Below are 17,124 nucleotides of genomic sequence, written 5' to 3'. Positions count from 1 at the left end.
AAGACAAGGAGACAGAAAGTATGTTTGGGCGGAAGTGGGGGACGAGTGGACCCAAGGGCGCTAACAAGGAAAAGAAGACAAGGAGACAGAAAGTGTGTTTGGGCGGAAGTGGGGGACCAGTGGACCCAAGGGCGCTATTTATAAAGAAAGTAGCAACGGTGTTGACACACTTCCCTAGGCCCATTATGACCCGTCAGTCAAGAGGGTAATCCTTTTAAGAGCTGACGCAACCCTTGGGTTACTTGCTGGCGTCATGCACACGTGGGAAACTAGGAACGTGTCCCCCACTGGGGCAGGGGGCAAATGTAGAGGGTCAAAAATTAAACCCCAAATTAAGTATGGGCCTAAGTATTGAGGTCACCCCAAAGAGGTGACCAGGAATGAAAAAGGAGCATGGGCTAAAGTCCAAGGGAAGTGGGCCAACAGTGGCCCGGAGTAGGTCCGACCCGCCAAGGGTCCAAACAGTCTCCACGAAGGAAATGACCGAGTCAAGTTGCAGCAAGAACACATGCGACGGCCAAGTTGCAGAGGGAATACATGCAGCGGGGAAGTTGCAAGTATTCTCGGTTCCGTCGCCACCTATAGTTGCTGAGGGAAGGAGAGAACCGAGGCGCCCAAGTTGCATAGGCACTTTGTCGGCGTCGCCATCTCCAATATTGTCGGTTATGCCATTTGAACTTGCCATGGGAAATGACTACCGCAGCAACTACTGCCGCCGCAACCAACTTGCGGAGGGAACATCTCGCCAAGGTGAGAGCAGCCTCTGGGAAAAGCTTCCCCTCTGCACGTAGAGGGTAATGCCTGGCGCTGATAGCAGGCCCCAAAATTCATTTAACTTGGCACTGATAACAGGTCACAAGACTTACTAGTTGGAGCTAATGGCCGGCCCAGGGTACCAGTTTACCGCGGCGATCCCACGAAGATGGGAGCAGGGTAACCTGATCATAAGGGACTCCCTTTCCATTACCCAGGACATAGACCTGCCGTAGTCGCACGGGCAGAACTAAAGAAGCCCCTTGGGCTTGGTACTAAGGAACAACATGGCTGATAGCAGGCTTGGCTGTGGCCTTTGCCCTGGGAAGCTGGGGAGTTTGTGGTTGGGTGGCTAACGGTGAAGGCTTCACTGCAGTGAGCAGGAACATAGTCGATAGCAGACTAATGGAGTGTTGAGAATGCATGCAGTGGCCAAGTAGAACTGAGAAGGCAAGTGCAGCAGCAAGGTTTACCGCTGCAAGTGCACTTGCTGAGGTTCGAGCTGAGAAGGCAAGTGCAGCGGCAAACGCTCCCGTCATAACTGCAGTTGCTGAGGCTCAAGAGGGAGTTGCAGCGCCAAACACTCCCATCGCAACTACACTTGCTGAGGCTCAAAAAGGTAGGTGCGGAGGCAAACAGATAGCACACAGTACATGCAGAAGGACACGTGGCACCTTCAGCCTGGTGGCTCAAGTCAGAATATTCCATGTGATCATCTAGGACACATGTCCTCTCTCTATTTGGTCACTTGGTGTCCTCTTGGTGCCAAGGAAAAGCCTATATAAATAGGACCCATTTCCTAAAGTTCAACAAGAGGAATTTTGGGGATTTGGGGGAGATGCTGCCTATTTTGGCACTGCCATACATTTCTTCTTGAGCTACTTGCTTCACCCTCACCTAGTTGCACACTCTTCAACTTCCACAATTCTTGGACCATTAGCATAGTTTTGCCTCTCTAATCACCTTCGCTAACCTCGAACCCCCCTACATTTCTGGCGATTCCGCTGGGGAGGCTGCTTTGTTGATGGTTCATACCCGCTGTGGTTTACACACCTCACTGGAAAAAATGGCAGAGGATGAAGTTCACCAAGGCTCTTCAAATGGCGAAGCAGCACATGCGGAGGACCGTGACCACAGTGTTGTGATTGAGGCAGTTCAGTCACTCCAAGATACGCAGAGGGAGATCCTGGCAGCTTTGCAAACTCTCACTGAGGCGCCATGGCTTCTCGACCAGCTCTAGCGCAAGCACCTCCGCCCGTAGCAGTCCCAAACCCAGTGCCTAACCCGTCTCTTGTCACCCATCACCTGGATACTTTTCCCAACTCTAAGCCAATAAAGCAACATGCTCGAAAGTATCACCCTGACCTTGAGGCAAAGATTAAGGAAGAGGTAGAATAGTTGCCGAGGGCCAAGTTCATTGAGCCTATACAGTACCCAACTTGTCTAGCAAATATTGTGCCTGTGGAGAAGAAAAACGGCCAGATCAGGGTCTGCGTAGACTTTCTCGACCTGAATGAATGAGGCCTGCCCAAAAGATGAGTTTCCATTGCCCCATGTCGACACACTTGTCGATTCTACTGCGGGCCATAAGATGTTCTCCCTTATGGATCGGTTCAGTGGTTATAACCAAATCAAAATAGCATCAGAGGATGCAGAAGAAACGGCATTTAGAACACCCTTGGGAAATTTTTTGTATACAGTGATGCCCTTCAGTTTGAAAAACGCGAGGCCAGCCTATGTATGACTGCAGTGTTCCATGACATGTTGCATCATGAAGTGGAAGTATATGTGGATGATCTGGTGCTCAAGTCTACCGAGGCAAACCGACACCTCTGCGACTTGGAAAAAGTTTTTCAGCGGTGCCGCAAATTCTGCCTAAAGATGAACTCTCTCAAGTGTGCCTTCGGAGTTATCGCCGGCAAGTTCCTTGGCTTTTTTGTACACCGGCGGGGGATTGAAGTAGATGGGGATAAGATTAAATCAATCATGCAGATGCCACCACCACATTCTCAAAACGCATTAAAGAAATTCCTATTCAAAGTGTCATATCTCTGGAGGTTCATTCCAGCCCTTGCTGAGATAACATTTTCCTTTGGGACACTTCTGAAAGGGAATCACAATTTTGAATGGTTGCAAGAACACCAGCAAGCATTTGATGTGGTGAAGAAAGCACTTACAATGATGGCCCTACAACCCAACAAGCCTCTGCTATTGTACCTGACGTCTACACCTCTGTCTATTAGGGCTCTACTTGTCCAAGACGTAGATGGCATTGAGAAGCCAATCTATTACATCAGTCGCAAAGTCAATGGTGTCGAGTCGCAATATACCCCAATTGAGAGGCATTGTTTAGCCTTAATCTTCACAGCACGGAAGTTGCGCCACTATTTTTTGGCACACCCGATCCATGTTGTGACCCCGGAGTGATCCGGTCCGCTACTTGCTAAGCAAACTTGCTCTGACTGGAAGAATGGCAAGATGGCTTTTGGCTCTAGCAGAATATGACATCACTTGTGTTACTCCCAAGGCTATTAAGAGCCAAGCACTTGCAGACTTACTGGCCCAATTCCCATCTGGTGAACATAAACCTGCAGAGGTATCTCTACCAGGTGCGGTCCATGACTCAGCAGCTGCAGTTGAGGCTTATTGGGACTTAAAATTTGATGGAGCTTCGGGAGCTGAGAAAGGCGGAGCTAGCATAACACTAACCAGTGAAGAAGGAGAGAAATTTCATCTATCATATAAGCTTGATTTTGAATGTTCAAACAACGAGGCTGAACATGAGGCGTTGATACAGGGTCTAATCGTTGCCCAAAAGAAGAGACTCCGCAAGTTGAAAATTTTGGGCGCCTCCGAGTTAGTTGTCAGGCAAACAATGGGTGATTTCGCCTTAAAGGAGCCTCTGTTTGGCCTGTATCGCACCGTGGTTCAAGGATTGCTCACTCAATTTGATGATGTCCAAATCCAGCATACCCCGAACACATAACCGTTTCCCCGATGCCTTGGCTACACTGGAGGCAAAGGTGGATATATCAAATGATAGTATAGCCATCGTCATCGAGAAAAGAAGAACACCAGCAGTGTTAGCCGAAGAACATACAGAGCAAGATGCTGAGGGATGGAAAGCAGATATAATCCAACAGAACAGTTGAAATCAGGCCAGGGAACAATCAGACCAGCAGAACTTGCATAATTTTTGCTCCTCAAAGGAGAGTTGTATTTTCGCGTTGCCAATAACTTGTTGGCAAGGTGTGTCGGTAGACAAGAAGCAACGTACAGACTTAAGCAGATCCATGCTAAGTCTTGTGGAGATGGAGATATCAGTCTATACCGACGAATACGGAGGTAAGGGTATTACTGGCCAGAGATGGAAAAGGAAAGTACTAAGTTGTAGAGGCAATGTGCAAAATGCCAATCCCATCCTAAGGAAGAGGAAGCCCATTTCTTAAGTAGTGAAGAATGGAGGTAGCCATATGTCGACTACCTTGGAAATGGCACACTGCCTGAGAACAAAGCCGATGCAATCAGAGTTAAGAGGCGGTCCCTCCGCTTCTTCCTTGACCAAAGGATGAGGCAAATGAGGTGTTGAGGGAAGCCCACAAGACAGAACATCAAGGAGGGCAGCGATTATGTGGACATCTCATTCACCTGGGCTACTACTGACCGACAATGGAAGAAGATGCTAAAAACTTTGTAAGGAGATGCCAATCCTGCCAGAAGTTTGGGAACTTGATACATGCACCGACGGTTGAGCTGCACAACATCAAGACCCCTTTCCTGTTCCATAATTAGGCATTTGACAGCGCAGCAATCGAAAGGCCACAAATTGCAGCGACTGAAGTTAGTACCAAGTGGGTGGAGGCCATAACAATGAGGAAGGCAGACGGGGCAGGAGTAGCCAACTTCATCAGAGAAAGCATAATCTGTAGGTTTGGCATACCAGAAGTAATGTTGTCCAACAATGGAACTCCCTTTGTAAATCGTCATGTGGGAAGACTGTGGAACGCTAGGAATGGCAACGGGACGGGGCGGGGCCGGGGACTGCCCTTCCCATCCCCGATCCCCAAAGATTAAAAAATCCCCGCCTCCGCCCCCGATCCCCGCCAGGGGAGCCCATCACCCTCTCGTTCCCGTCCCCTAACGAGGATCGGGTTTCCCGGACCCCGAAATGTCCCCGAGCTTTTTTTTTTTTTTTGAATTTTGTTTAACAACTCACTTACTAATCAATATATATCACAAATCAAAAAAAAAATTAACAGATCAATATATAACAGATCTAACAGATCAATTTTGTTTAATATATAACAGATCAATATATAACTAACACAGATTAAAAAAAATTATTCTGAACAATACAGATCAACAACATCAGATCAGAGAGAGAAAGAGATAACAGATCTGAGTACAACTCCATCGTCTGGCACAGATCTGAGCGATGCCAATGACCAGGCTCTATGGCGAGATCGACGGTAGTTGTGGTGGTGGGTTCGGTGGTGGTGAGAGAGAGATGGACCTTCTGCTTAAGAATAGAGAGAGATGAAGTGGAGATAGAGAATGAGAAATTGAGGCGAGGAGAAGAGAGTTCCCGTCCCCGGCCCGAAAATTATTAGGGATGTATTTTTCAATACCAGCCCCGGCCCTATAGTAAATAATTTTCGGGGAAAACCCGATTTATCGGGACAGGGCGGTCCGGTCCTCGTTGGGCCGAGTTGATATTGCCATCCCTACTGAACGCCTACCAGATCAAGCAGCACAAGTCTAGTCCATACTACCCCCAAGGGAATGGACAAGCTGAGGCGACCAACAAAACCATCATTCGAATATTGAGTAAAATAATGGATGAAGCAGGGGGCACATGGTCTGAATGACTTCCTGTAGCACTCTAGGCGTATAGAACGTTAAAGAGAAAGCCAACTCAGGCAACCCCATTTTCCCTAGTGTACGAGTCTGAAGCTGTGTTACCAGTTGAGTTGGCAGCACCCTCAGCAAGAATGGCTATGTCAGCACACTTAGTTCCAGACAGCAGAAAAAATGACATAGAGGCAGCTGAAGAAAGAAGAGATCGAGCCTCGCGGGTAATGGAAAAGTATAATCAATCCATAGCTCGTGCCTACAATCAATCTGTTTAGCACAAGAAGTTCAATAAAGGGGACTTGGTATGGAAGACAGTGGATAAAATCATGCGAGGGCAACTAATTCCCAAGTTCTCACCAAGATGGGAAGGCCCATACAAAGTTGCTGAGGCAAGCAGCAACGGGTACTACAAGTTGACAAGAGTAGATGATGGGTTCAAAACTGGCCCTATCATCGCCACGTTGTCTGCATGCTCGAGGAAACCATCGACTGCCTGAAGCCTATCCCTTATCCACGATAGGTCCAAACCGTTCCTCTCAAAGCCGCTCAGGTTTGCCTCGGCACTTTCCACGAACTTGCTAGGGGTGGTCATAATCTTCTTTGTAGTAAGGTCGCAAATGAAGCTGGCGAGTGACTCCAGCAGTGCTGTCTACACCATAGATCCAGGAACGTTAAAAGCGGGAAAGGTGTCGAGGTGCAGCTCCTGGATGCGGGGCGAGAGTGGGAGCAGCTGCGGAGGAGACCCAGTAACTTAGAAAAGAAACTTTCTTTGAGGGCTGAGGGGACTCCCTCACACCCCTGCCAACTTCAATCACTGGAGGGGGACTGGTGGAGGGACCAAAGATCTAAGGACGACGCACTTCCCTTGAAGATGATTGCCCAGCAGCATTGGAATAGGTAGATGCAGCGTTGGCAGCCGGGTGAACTAGCCTCGCGAGAAAGACTAAAGCTGCCTGCACCGTCATGTCGCTCCGAAAAGAGGTCATCCATCTGGTAGTCTCCAACGTTCAGATCTGGAACAGCAGTGGTATCCATTCCAGTATAAAAAATTTGGGATAACCCAAGGTCAGCTGGCACTTTCGGAAAGTGAGTGGGGTACAAGTCTGCCAGCTGTTCAAAGGTTGCCAAAGCAACTGGGTCAGAGGTCCCAGCGACAGCAATAACAGTGTGGGTGGCTAAAGTGACAGCTACCTCTGCAAGTCGGTCCAAATTTAGAGGGGCTACAGCAGGAACAGTGAAAGCAGTCGCTACACTTGCACTCTCCTTAGCCACTTGGGCGTTCGGAAGTGGGGTCTGCTGAACCAATGGAGACTCAGTGGACTGGGAGGAACCACCAGATGTAGTTCCAAAGGGAGGTGGTGCAACTTCCAGCGGCTCTCTCATGCCGCTATCTTCCCTTGGGGTCTCTGGGCAAAAATCCTCTCCGCCGACAGAGGAACGGTCGGAGTGCACAGAATTAGCGAGGTTTGGAGGCGCTGCACCCTCCAACTAGGCCGCCCGCAACAACTTCCACAACAGGGGAAACTTCATTTTTTGCAGCCTCCACAACTGGCTCAGCCTCAGTAGTTGGTGGGGCCCCAGCACTTGGTTTTTCTTCAACATCTAGAAGTACTACCGACAAAGGAACGGTCGGAGTGCACAAAATCAGCGGGGTTTGGAGGCTCTGCACGCTCCAACTAGGCCGCCCGCAACAACTTTCACAGCAGGAGGAACTTCATTTTCTACGGCCTCCACAACTGGCTCAGCCTTAGTAGTTGGTGCGGCCCTAGCACTTTGTTCTTCTTCAACATCTGGAAGTACTGCCCTGCTGGTCCTGAACCTTGTGACCCTTGTAGCAACGGGAAGGTCATCGTCGTTGTTGTCGTCTGAATCTGAGGAAATTCCAATGGCAGTAGAAGAACCTCTGGGGCCGGTGGTATGGCCGGTGGGCCTTGAAAAGAAAAAAGGTTATGTGATTACCAAAGTAAATGTAAGAAGTCCAAGGAATGTGATTTCCGGTTAGTGATGCTTCCAACCCAATTTGCATCTGTATGTACTTCCACTTGAAGATGTCTTTGTTTTTTAAATATCAAGCCTTTATCAGGAGTTCCCTTTAGATACCTTAGGATCCTGTATGCTTCTTCAAAGTTCTCCTTTCTTGGTGAATGCATGAATTGGCTTACTCTGCTTACTACGAATGCTATGTTGGGACGTGTGTGAGATTGGTATATCAGTCTTCCAACAGGTCTCTGAAACTGGTCTATATTCACCACATCTTCAATTCTAGCATGCTGTAGCTTCAAGTTGAGCTCGGTTGGTGTGTCAGCAGCTTTACATCCGAGCAAGCTTGTTTTTTTGAGCAAGTCAATTGTGTACTTGCGCTGAGTGACAAAAATGCCCTCCTTAGATCTAGCGAACTCCATTCCAAGGAAGTATCTTAGTGCTCCAGGACCTTTATCTCGAAATCTTTAGCAAGTCCCTTCTTTTACTTTTTCGATTCGGCACTATCATTACCTGTTAGAATTATGTCATCTACATAAACAATCAAGATAGCTACTTTACCTTCTCTTGAGTGTTTATAGAACATAGTATGGTCTGCTTGGCTTTAACTGTATCCAAGGTTTTTTACAACCTTCCCAAAGCTTTCAAACCACGCCCTTGGGGATTGTTTGAGGCCGTATAGAGACTTGTTTAATTTGCAGACTTTATCTATACCAAACTTCTTTTCAAAACCTGGAGGTAGGTTCATATAGACTTCTTCTAGATTTCCATTTAAGAAGGCATTTTTTACATTTAATTGATGTAGAGGCCAGCTGGAATTAACTGCTAGTGACAGTAAAACCCGAATTGAGTTCATCTTGGCAACTGGAGCAAAGGTTTCTTGGTAGTCAATCCCGAGGGTTTGTGTAAATCTTTTTGCCACGAGTCTCACCTTATATCTTTCCACGCTACCATCAGCTTTGCACTTCACTATAAATACCCATTGGTACCCTACTGTCTTTTTGTCCTTAGGCAGATTCACAGATGTCATATAGCATTTTATGCATAATATGAGTTTGATTATTAAATATGCTTATGGGTGAATGTCCATCTACACATCGTACACCTGAGATCCTTACCCACGTAACATAGGTCGTGACCTAACCTACTCAATCATGACATGACCTATTGATGCGGAACGCATCACCTATTCATGGGCTCTTTGGGTTTATATGGCTTTGTGGTTAGAGCCAAGAGTTTTCCATGGTGTATTCCCTTTTCAAGACTCACACCTTGACCTTGAGGTGGCCAATCTGTGTGTGTGTGTGTGTGTGTGAGAGAGAGAGAGAGAGAGAGAGAGAGAGTTGCGTCTCACTGGTGCATGGGATTCCCTATCCTCAGGGGATGCAGTCATGCTTTGTACATCCTCTGTACCTGGGAGCACATTTAGTGTACTCCATTACCCATGCCTCCAGTCTTTGGTTAGGTCTTGTAATGGCCATCACTGTCAGAATCAGCAGAGGCTGCCACTTGGCAAACCCTCTTCTGTGCTGCGTTTCTATACACCAGGAGGTCTTCTTCACCATCATGAATGTAATGGTAATCTTAATAGCTCTCTCCTAGTGAAAGGTTTTGCAGCCCTTGCTATCTTTTCTGACTATTATCTTTCTTACTTTTCCATCTGGTGTTATTTGAAATCTTTTCATCATCTTGTCACCTATCCCTACCCTACTTAGAATCAAACCTAAAATGGTATGATGAACAGATTGTACAGAAAAATAATAATTAGGGGGCATCTGTTGTATTATAACTTATCCTTTAGCCTGTGTTTGAAATCTTTGATTTTCGTAGGGATTTCCCTCCCTCTTCTTTTCCCCCCACAAATTGGTACACATTCAAGATCCAAGCACATCCTTATAGAAAATTGAACTGTTTAAAAAAAAATGATTTGCTTATTGCTTGCACGCTTATTCTAAATCTGCAATGTATATAATTGATGATAGTACCGTTATCATCCCTGCAAAAAATTAAAATATTTAGTTCTATCTTTTTACTATTTTTTATTAGAAGTATTATAAAATTATTATTATTATTTACTATTCCACTTGGTTGTTCTTACAAAGTGCTACTCGCAGATTATAGAGGCAGCAGATGAGGTGATTGGTAGTGTTGACACAGATGAATTAGCGAAGTACTTTTCTTTCAAAAGTGATCCAGAAGATGAGGGGGCTGAGGTTTGTATCTATGTTTCCAGTGTCTTTTCTTCTCACTCAAAATCCTCAGGAAACTGAACTACTGAGGTATTATCTTCTTTTCTATGGAATGGTACGAGGAAGGCACGATCTTAGTTCTCGATAATTGTGGTTTCAAATTTTTTGAGTGCTACCAATAAAAACATGTAATGAACTGACATCTAGCTGTGGAGTGAGGCACTTGCAGATGTTCTCCCTGAGTTTGTTTTGTTGTTTGCCTGACTGGTTCATATTATAAAGTAATGGAAGCTTATATTACTTTTTTCTCTGTTATTAACAGAAAATGAAGAAGAAGATGGAGACAGCACGTGACCAATTAGCGGAAGCTCTTTACCAAAAAGGATTAGCTATGGCAGAGATTGAATCCATGAAGGTAAAGATTTATTTTCTAGTGTAATGTCTAGTGTACGCTTTTTAAATTCTGCGTAGAAGAAATGGTGATTTTATGGCCCTATCCTTGTCTTTAGGAGCCATAGGGCCTCTAAATGAATGGGAAGATGTCACCAACCCAAAGACAGTGGGTAACCAATCCAAGACCAGGAGTCCCTACTATTTAGGACAGTGGCTGGATGCTGGATGTCACCGACCTACTGTCTTTTGTCCTTAGGCAGATTCACTAACATCCAAGTACCGTTCTTTTCTAGAGCATTCATCTCTTCCATAACTGTTGATTTCCAATTAGGATCATCCAAGGCTTCCTTAATAATTCTAGGAACAAACAGGTTAGATATTTTTGAAGTAAATGCTCTATGACTTTTGGAAAGTTTGTCATAAGATAAATATTTCGCAATGGAATGTTGGGTACATTTTCGAATTCCTTTCCTAATGGCTAGAGGAAGATCACAATCTGTGGGTATAACATTAGGTAAAACCGCTGAAGGAAATGGAGATGAAGTAGAGACAGATGATGGAGGAACCAGATTAGGAATACGTGAACTACTTGAGGGACCTTTTTTAAGAGATTCTGATTGGCTTTGTGGTAGAGTGGTTGGCTAGTCTTTACTTTTTCTTTGAGTATTTTTCTGAGCATAAACCAAAAACTCAGGTTCGGGAACAGTTTGCTCCAATTGTAGTATTTCTCCCCCTGCTTGTGAGCCTTCTATGTTTGGAGAAGTTGGACTGGGATTTCCATCGTTCTACATATCTTGAATACCCTGTTTCTGTTGTCGTTTTTCAGAAAACAAGGGATGGAGATCGAATAGGATTTGGTAAGAGATCCGAAGTTGTCTGCATAAAATTTTCTTCCTTTTTCTTTTTCTCCCCTTGAAGAGAATTTTTGGTAAAATAGGATTGAGTTTCAAGAAAGGAGACATCCATAATCACCCAAATGTTTTTGTTTGAGGATTATAGCACTTGTAGCCTCTTTTGTTTGGAGCATACCCGATGAAAACACATTTTTCTGCTCTAAGATCAAGTGTGGATCGAATTTGGCTGGGTATGTGAACGACAATAGTATAGCAAAAAATTTTTGAAGGCAAATCTGAATTAATTCTGCAATCAAGAAAGGTTTTTTTGAAATATTCTAGGGGTGTGACATATTGCAAAACCCGGGTAGGCATTCTGTTAATTAAATAAGAGGCTGTCAAAATGGCATCTCTCCATAGATATTTGGGAACATACATAGAGAACATTATGGTTCAGGCTACTTTCAGTAAATGCTTATTTTTTCTTTCGGCAATACTACTTTGTTGAGGAGTGTCACGACATATAGATTGATGAAAAATACCTTTTTCCCTAAAAAATTCCCTAGATATTCATTGAAGTACTCTTTTCCATTATCAGCTTGAAAAATACTAATTTTTGAATGAAATTGATTGTCAATCATTTTGTAAAAATCTTGAAACACGTTTTTTACTTCAAATTTGTCTTTCATCAAATAAACCTAGCAAAGCCAAGTGTGATCATCTATAAAAGTTACAAACCACTTTAATACCGGTCATGGTGGTAACCTTGGAGAAACCCCACATCACTATGAATTAAGTAGAATGGTTTAGAGGCACAGTAGGGTTTTGTAAGATAAGTAGTTCGATGACTTTTAGATAAATAACAACTTTCACATTGAAAAGACGAGCAATCCAAATTTTTAAACAAGTTAGGAAACAAATGTTTAAGATATGAAAAACTAGGATGTCCTAGTCTAAAATGCCAAAGCATTATTTGTTCGCGAGCCGAAAGTGAACTAATACTACAACCATAGCCTTGAGTTGTTTTATTGCTGGATATGTCATCATCAAAGTAGTAAAGACCATTAACCATTCTAGCACTGACAATCATCCTCCCCAAGTTTCGGTCCTGAAATTCACGATGAGAGTCAAAGAAAGCAACACGAAAGTGAGAGTTTTTGGATAATTTACTGGCAAACAACAACTTGCGGGCCAGCTTAGGAACATGAAGGATAGAGTGAAGAGTAATATTTTGTAAAAATTTTATTTGAACTTTTCCTACAATGGGTGAGAAATTGCCATCAGCAATCCTAACTCTTTCACTTTCAGAATAAAATAAATAAGTATTGAATAAAGAAGAGAAAGAAGTCATGTGATCAGATGCCCCCGAATGTACATCTAGATAGACTGAAACCAACGCAAGAAATTATCACCGTTGAGTTTAATGCTGGTGATTTGCACCGAGTGAGAATCAATGTTGGAGACATGTTTCTCAATGTTTTTCGGTGAAACGGTAACAGTGGATTCAGATGTGGTTTCTGATATGGTGAAGGACAGCTTGCTGGTTCTAGGATTACCTCAAAAGGGTCAGAGAATAAGCCCTCAGCTTAGATACCATGAAAGCTAGAAAGAACAATATTTCTTATTCTCATATTTAAATAATGTACATAGCACCACTATTTATAGGAGATACAAGGCATAAAATTAGGAATTGATTAGCTACTAATTAGCTACTGATTCTGAGGACTGATTAGCTATTATTTAGCTACTAATTTTGATCCTAATAAACTTTCCTATTCTATAGTATTGACTAAATCTAAATGTTTACAGTTGTGATATCCAAAAGAATTCAACCATATCCTGGAAGAATTATTTTCTTTCCATTTCCAATATTGAATATAGTTGATATTTGTTAGTTTTCCTTTTCTCGGCTTCTGTGGCGCATAGGCATTGTTCGTCATGCTATGCTTTTTAAGGGGTAAGTGTTTTATTGCCATAAAGGAGGATTTACAATGAAGTTCATGACATGCCAAAGGCAATACCCCCTCTAAAAGAGAGCTTACGCCTAGCCTGTAGAACAATTAAACCTCAGCAATTGGCATTTTAGGATAGAAATTTGTGTGCTTTGCAAATCCTTAGAGCATGGGGTCAAGAGAAAATTGAGAAACTAATTGGCATGAGTAGTATTTTATTTTTGAGTTACTACTTATGTCTACAAATTGGCTTTCATACTTAACCCAAAAAAAAAAAAAAAAAACAAAAGAAAAAACAAGAATAGGGTTAAGTTAGTAGTTTATTGGTGGTAGTTGCTACATAATTGATGTCTGTTGGGCTATATATAATAAATCCACGTGTTTTTTGGGAGATAAATGTAGACCTTTTTTTATTCACTGGCAACTGAGCAGGGAGTAGTAACACAAGTGATGAAGACTAAAGAATTCCTCAACTGAACAGTGTGTCAACAACCAGGTAATCTCAGTTATCACTCAAGAATTCCTTCACTTACATTGCTGCCATTGCTTGGAAATGGAGACTAAATTGGGCGCAGGTTTTTTTTGGTTTTTATTTTTTTCATTTATCCTTTTCGATGTTGTGATGCAAAGCGTCATTCTTTGGAAGCTGACATGGGCATGGAGATAGAAGGTGATGGGCGTGCGCGCATATCTTCAACTCGATCTGGAAGCAGATCTCGTCTTGCCTCCTGCACCAGCTGGCAGAGTCGACAACCAGGTAATTTCTAATCTCAGTTGTCACTCAAGAATAAATTCACTTACATTGCTACAATTTCTTGGAAATGGATATCGTATTTCATGAGTAAAAGATCAAAATTATTCTGTTGACACGGCTTCTACAGTGGTCTCCTGGATTCCAGTAACCTTCTATCTTTTTCTTTCCCTGACATAAATTTGTCCTTGCTCCTTGAGTGTATCAACTTCTATATTCCCAATAGCTGGTTCACATTGTGGTTTACATGATATATCCTCAACAACTAGTAATGGTTTAGAAACAGGTATTATGCCAGGAATATCTTCACACCAAGGCTCCCCCTGAAAGAATAACTGGGAAATTGGAGAGGACAAGTAGGACTGGGACTCAAAAAATGTGACATCCATAGACACAAACCACTTACGTGAAGGAGAATAATAACACTAATACCCCCTTTTGAGTTGGTGAGTACACAAGAAAGACACATTTAAGAGAACGAGGATCTAATTTACCACGAGCAGGGGAATGATTATGAACAAAGCAGACACACCCAAAAACTTTAAGGCGAATAGAGTGCGAATTTTTACAACAATCCCAAATTAAGTGCAAATCATCTGATGAAAGGTTTGAAACACGGAAAAAAAACTCAATCTTTTCTTTTAGTAAATACACCCAAGTAGTGCGAGAAAAATCATCAATGAAGGTGACAAACCATCTGTAGCCTTTTCATGAAACAACACGAGAAGGACCGAAACATCAGAATGAATCAATGAAAAATGAACGAAACTTTTGTTAATACTTGGAGCAAAAGAAGCTCGGTGTTGTTTGCCAAGTTGACACGACTCAATTAAAAGAATGAAACAAATGCTTAAGTAATAAAAAAAAATGGATGTCCCAGACGCCAGTGCCAAAGCCAAATGTTGTCCTTGGTAGTTGGAGACTGGATGGTATGATGAGCCATGTGATCTGCTTGATCCAAGATGTAGAGACTATATTCTCTACTCTACCACTGCCAGTCGTCCTCCTCGTGATAAGGTCCTGAAAAAGACAATGATCAGGATAAAAGGTTACACTACAATTCAAATCCTGAGAAAGACGACTCAATGGTAGAAGATTAACTGAGAAACTGGAAACATATAAAACTGATGACAAAGATAAAGAAGATGTGGCATGAATTAGACCTTTCTCAGAAACAGAAGAAATGGTACCATCAGCAATCCTAACCTTGTCCTGACCTGAAGAGGGCTTATATTTTGAGAAAAGATTAAAAGATCCGGTCATATGATCCGAGGCACCAGAATCAATAATCTAAGGCAAAGTTCTATGAGATAGGAAAGCATTTGTAGAAGATGTTAAGTTACCTGAATAGGTAAACAAAAAAGAAGATGCACCAGTAAGAGTTGTGGAAGGCCGACGGTCTAGCAAGTAACGTAGAGCATCCTCAAACTCAAAAGAAGACCCGGAGCAGAGTTATATGTATCAACTGCACTAGCATGATGGGCACGTGGATTAGACCCAAGTCCTCTAGATTGACCAAATCGACCCCCTCGACTACCAGAGCGGTCACCATGACAGTAGTCATAGAACAAAGTAAAGTTTTTGGCAATCGTAAAGTTTATTCGATCGAAATCAGATACCGGTCGATAAGAACTTTTAGAAAGTTGTTGCAGAGACCTAGGTGCTATGAAGTATTGACACTTCAAAATAAGTTTTGCAATCATGTCGGATACGAACACAATTGTCGTCAATTTTGTTGGTAAAAAAGCAATAAATTAAATAAGTTATAGTTATCAAATGGACTTAATTTTTTGTGTAGATGAAATACACAACGTGCTAGATAAAATGAACGATTCAAATTATCGAAATGGGGCATGTGGTAGGCCTCATGGGCCAAAACAATGCTCTCTTTATATTGCATTTCTTTCTTTTTGCTTTTGTACTTGGTTTGCTTAAGAAGCACATTGCATCTCATAGCTTGTATGAGACACAAGATGCATTTTGTTTTTCCTTTTTTGTTAATAATTGAAAATCAGGCAGATGACTACTATATTATCTTTTTTGGTTGACCTTCAAACTAAATGATGGATCTATTGTAGCTCTTATTGTCTACATTTCTCTATTGGAACAGCAACCAAGGTTGGACATGTTTTGGAAATTCTTTGTAAAACTAGATGTACAAGTATGTATGTATAATTGTTGTGTGCGTACTGTATGTATGTATAAGTATTCAATTGCTGAAGCTTGAACTCAACAGAATTGCAAGGAATTGCTTACAAGTTTCTGGGATAGGTATGCTTTTAAGATTTACCTACTTAAATCCATCGCCACAAGTTTGCAGCAAAGTATTTAAGTTGTTTATTATTACTTTTTAGTTTTCGAGTGTAAAATGGTGGGCCATGCTATTTTAGCTTTATTTATAGGAAATTTCTTTAATCTTATATCAATCTAACCCTAAAATACTACCTTCTTTTTCCCATTGTTGTTGTGAGCTCTGCATGCCTCTCAATCTCTATATTTTAGATTATATCGATCTAACCCTAAAACCCTAACAATGACAATGACGGAGAAGAAACAAAGACGAATTGCGAGGATTGATTGTCCAAAATCTCGCAACATTTGCTTCACAAAGTGCTGTCAAAGCCTCTTCAAGAAAGCTGTGGAACTCTTTTGCCTCCACATTGCCGGTGTCGCTTTCTTTCCCGTCGGTACTCCTTTCGATTTGGCGGCGGCGCTCAGCAAATTGAATTGGCATCCTGTGAATGTTTCGAAGATTAACTTGTCGGATCTGAAAAAGTATGCGACTATTTGGAGGAATTAAAGTCCTATTTATTGATGTCTCTTAAAGAGATGAAAAGTAAGAGAGACAATTCATGGAGAGGAGATGATGAGGAAGTTGAATTCACTTTTGAGGAGCTCGTGTCAGATGATTTGGATGTAGTTGTTCAGTCGTCTGAAGCAGCGAAAAATAATGAAGAATATGAAACGATGGTGAGAGAATTGCTAGTTCATGATCATGATTTGATTACATTTCAGATGCACTTAAATGTATTTTTTAGATGCACTTAATTTAAATGAATTTTGTTTGTAATGAACATTTAAAATATTTTAATCAATATTTTTCATTTTTTAGATGAAAAATGTTTGGTAGCTAGAATTGAGCTACCCCGAATGGTTCGAATCACTATTCACCGATCAACCGGCCGGACGATCGGCTGAATGACCACCCAGACGACCAGGTGAAACACTTGTCTATCGGGGTATCAGCCTTTTCACCGAACGACCGGCCGATTGACCGGGTGGGCTGTAACGACCCTGCCATGTATAATATTTGTCATTTAATTAATTAAGGGGATTCAGATTTTAATTAGTCATTATTTTGATTAATTTGAGAGTTATGAGAATTATTCAGTCTGATTCGTGTATGATTTGATTGAGGA

General features: G+C 42.4%; 1 protein-coding gene across 3 annotated transcripts in view; it reads left to right on the top strand.

Annotated features, from left to right (window-relative positions):
• The window catches only part of LOC114322461 (uncharacterized), a 186,561-nt gene that overhangs the window by 47,819 nt on the left and 121,618 nt on the right, over positions 1 to 17,124 (top strand). The window contains exons 1-4 of one of the 3 annotated variants that reach the window (XR_014364488.1): positions 1,537 to 9,165; positions 9,702 to 9,800; positions 10,099 to 10,191; positions 13,357 to 13,711. Coding sequence is in view for 1 of the 3 variants with exons in the window: in XM_082920869.1 (XP_082776995.1) it covers positions 9,702 to 9,800; positions 10,099 to 10,191 (192 nt within the window). In the remaining 2 variants the exon portion in view is untranslated. Of the gene's footprint in view, positions 1 to 1,536; positions 9,166 to 9,701; positions 9,801 to 10,098; positions 10,192 to 10,241; positions 13,712 to 17,124 lie in introns of those variants that run through there. The other 2 variants (XM_082920869.1, XR_014364489.1) reach the window with 2 other exon arrangements.

This window comes from Camellia sinensis, chromosome 3 (assembly GCF_055761805.1).
Source record: "Camellia sinensis isolate YWXY chromosome 3, ASM5576180v1, whole genome shotgun sequence".
Taxonomy (NCBI): domain Eukaryota; kingdom Viridiplantae; phylum Streptophyta; class Magnoliopsida; order Ericales; family Theaceae; genus Camellia; species Camellia sinensis.
Note: the sequence above shows the minus strand (reverse complement) of the source record. Positions and strands in the feature narration are given on the sequence as shown.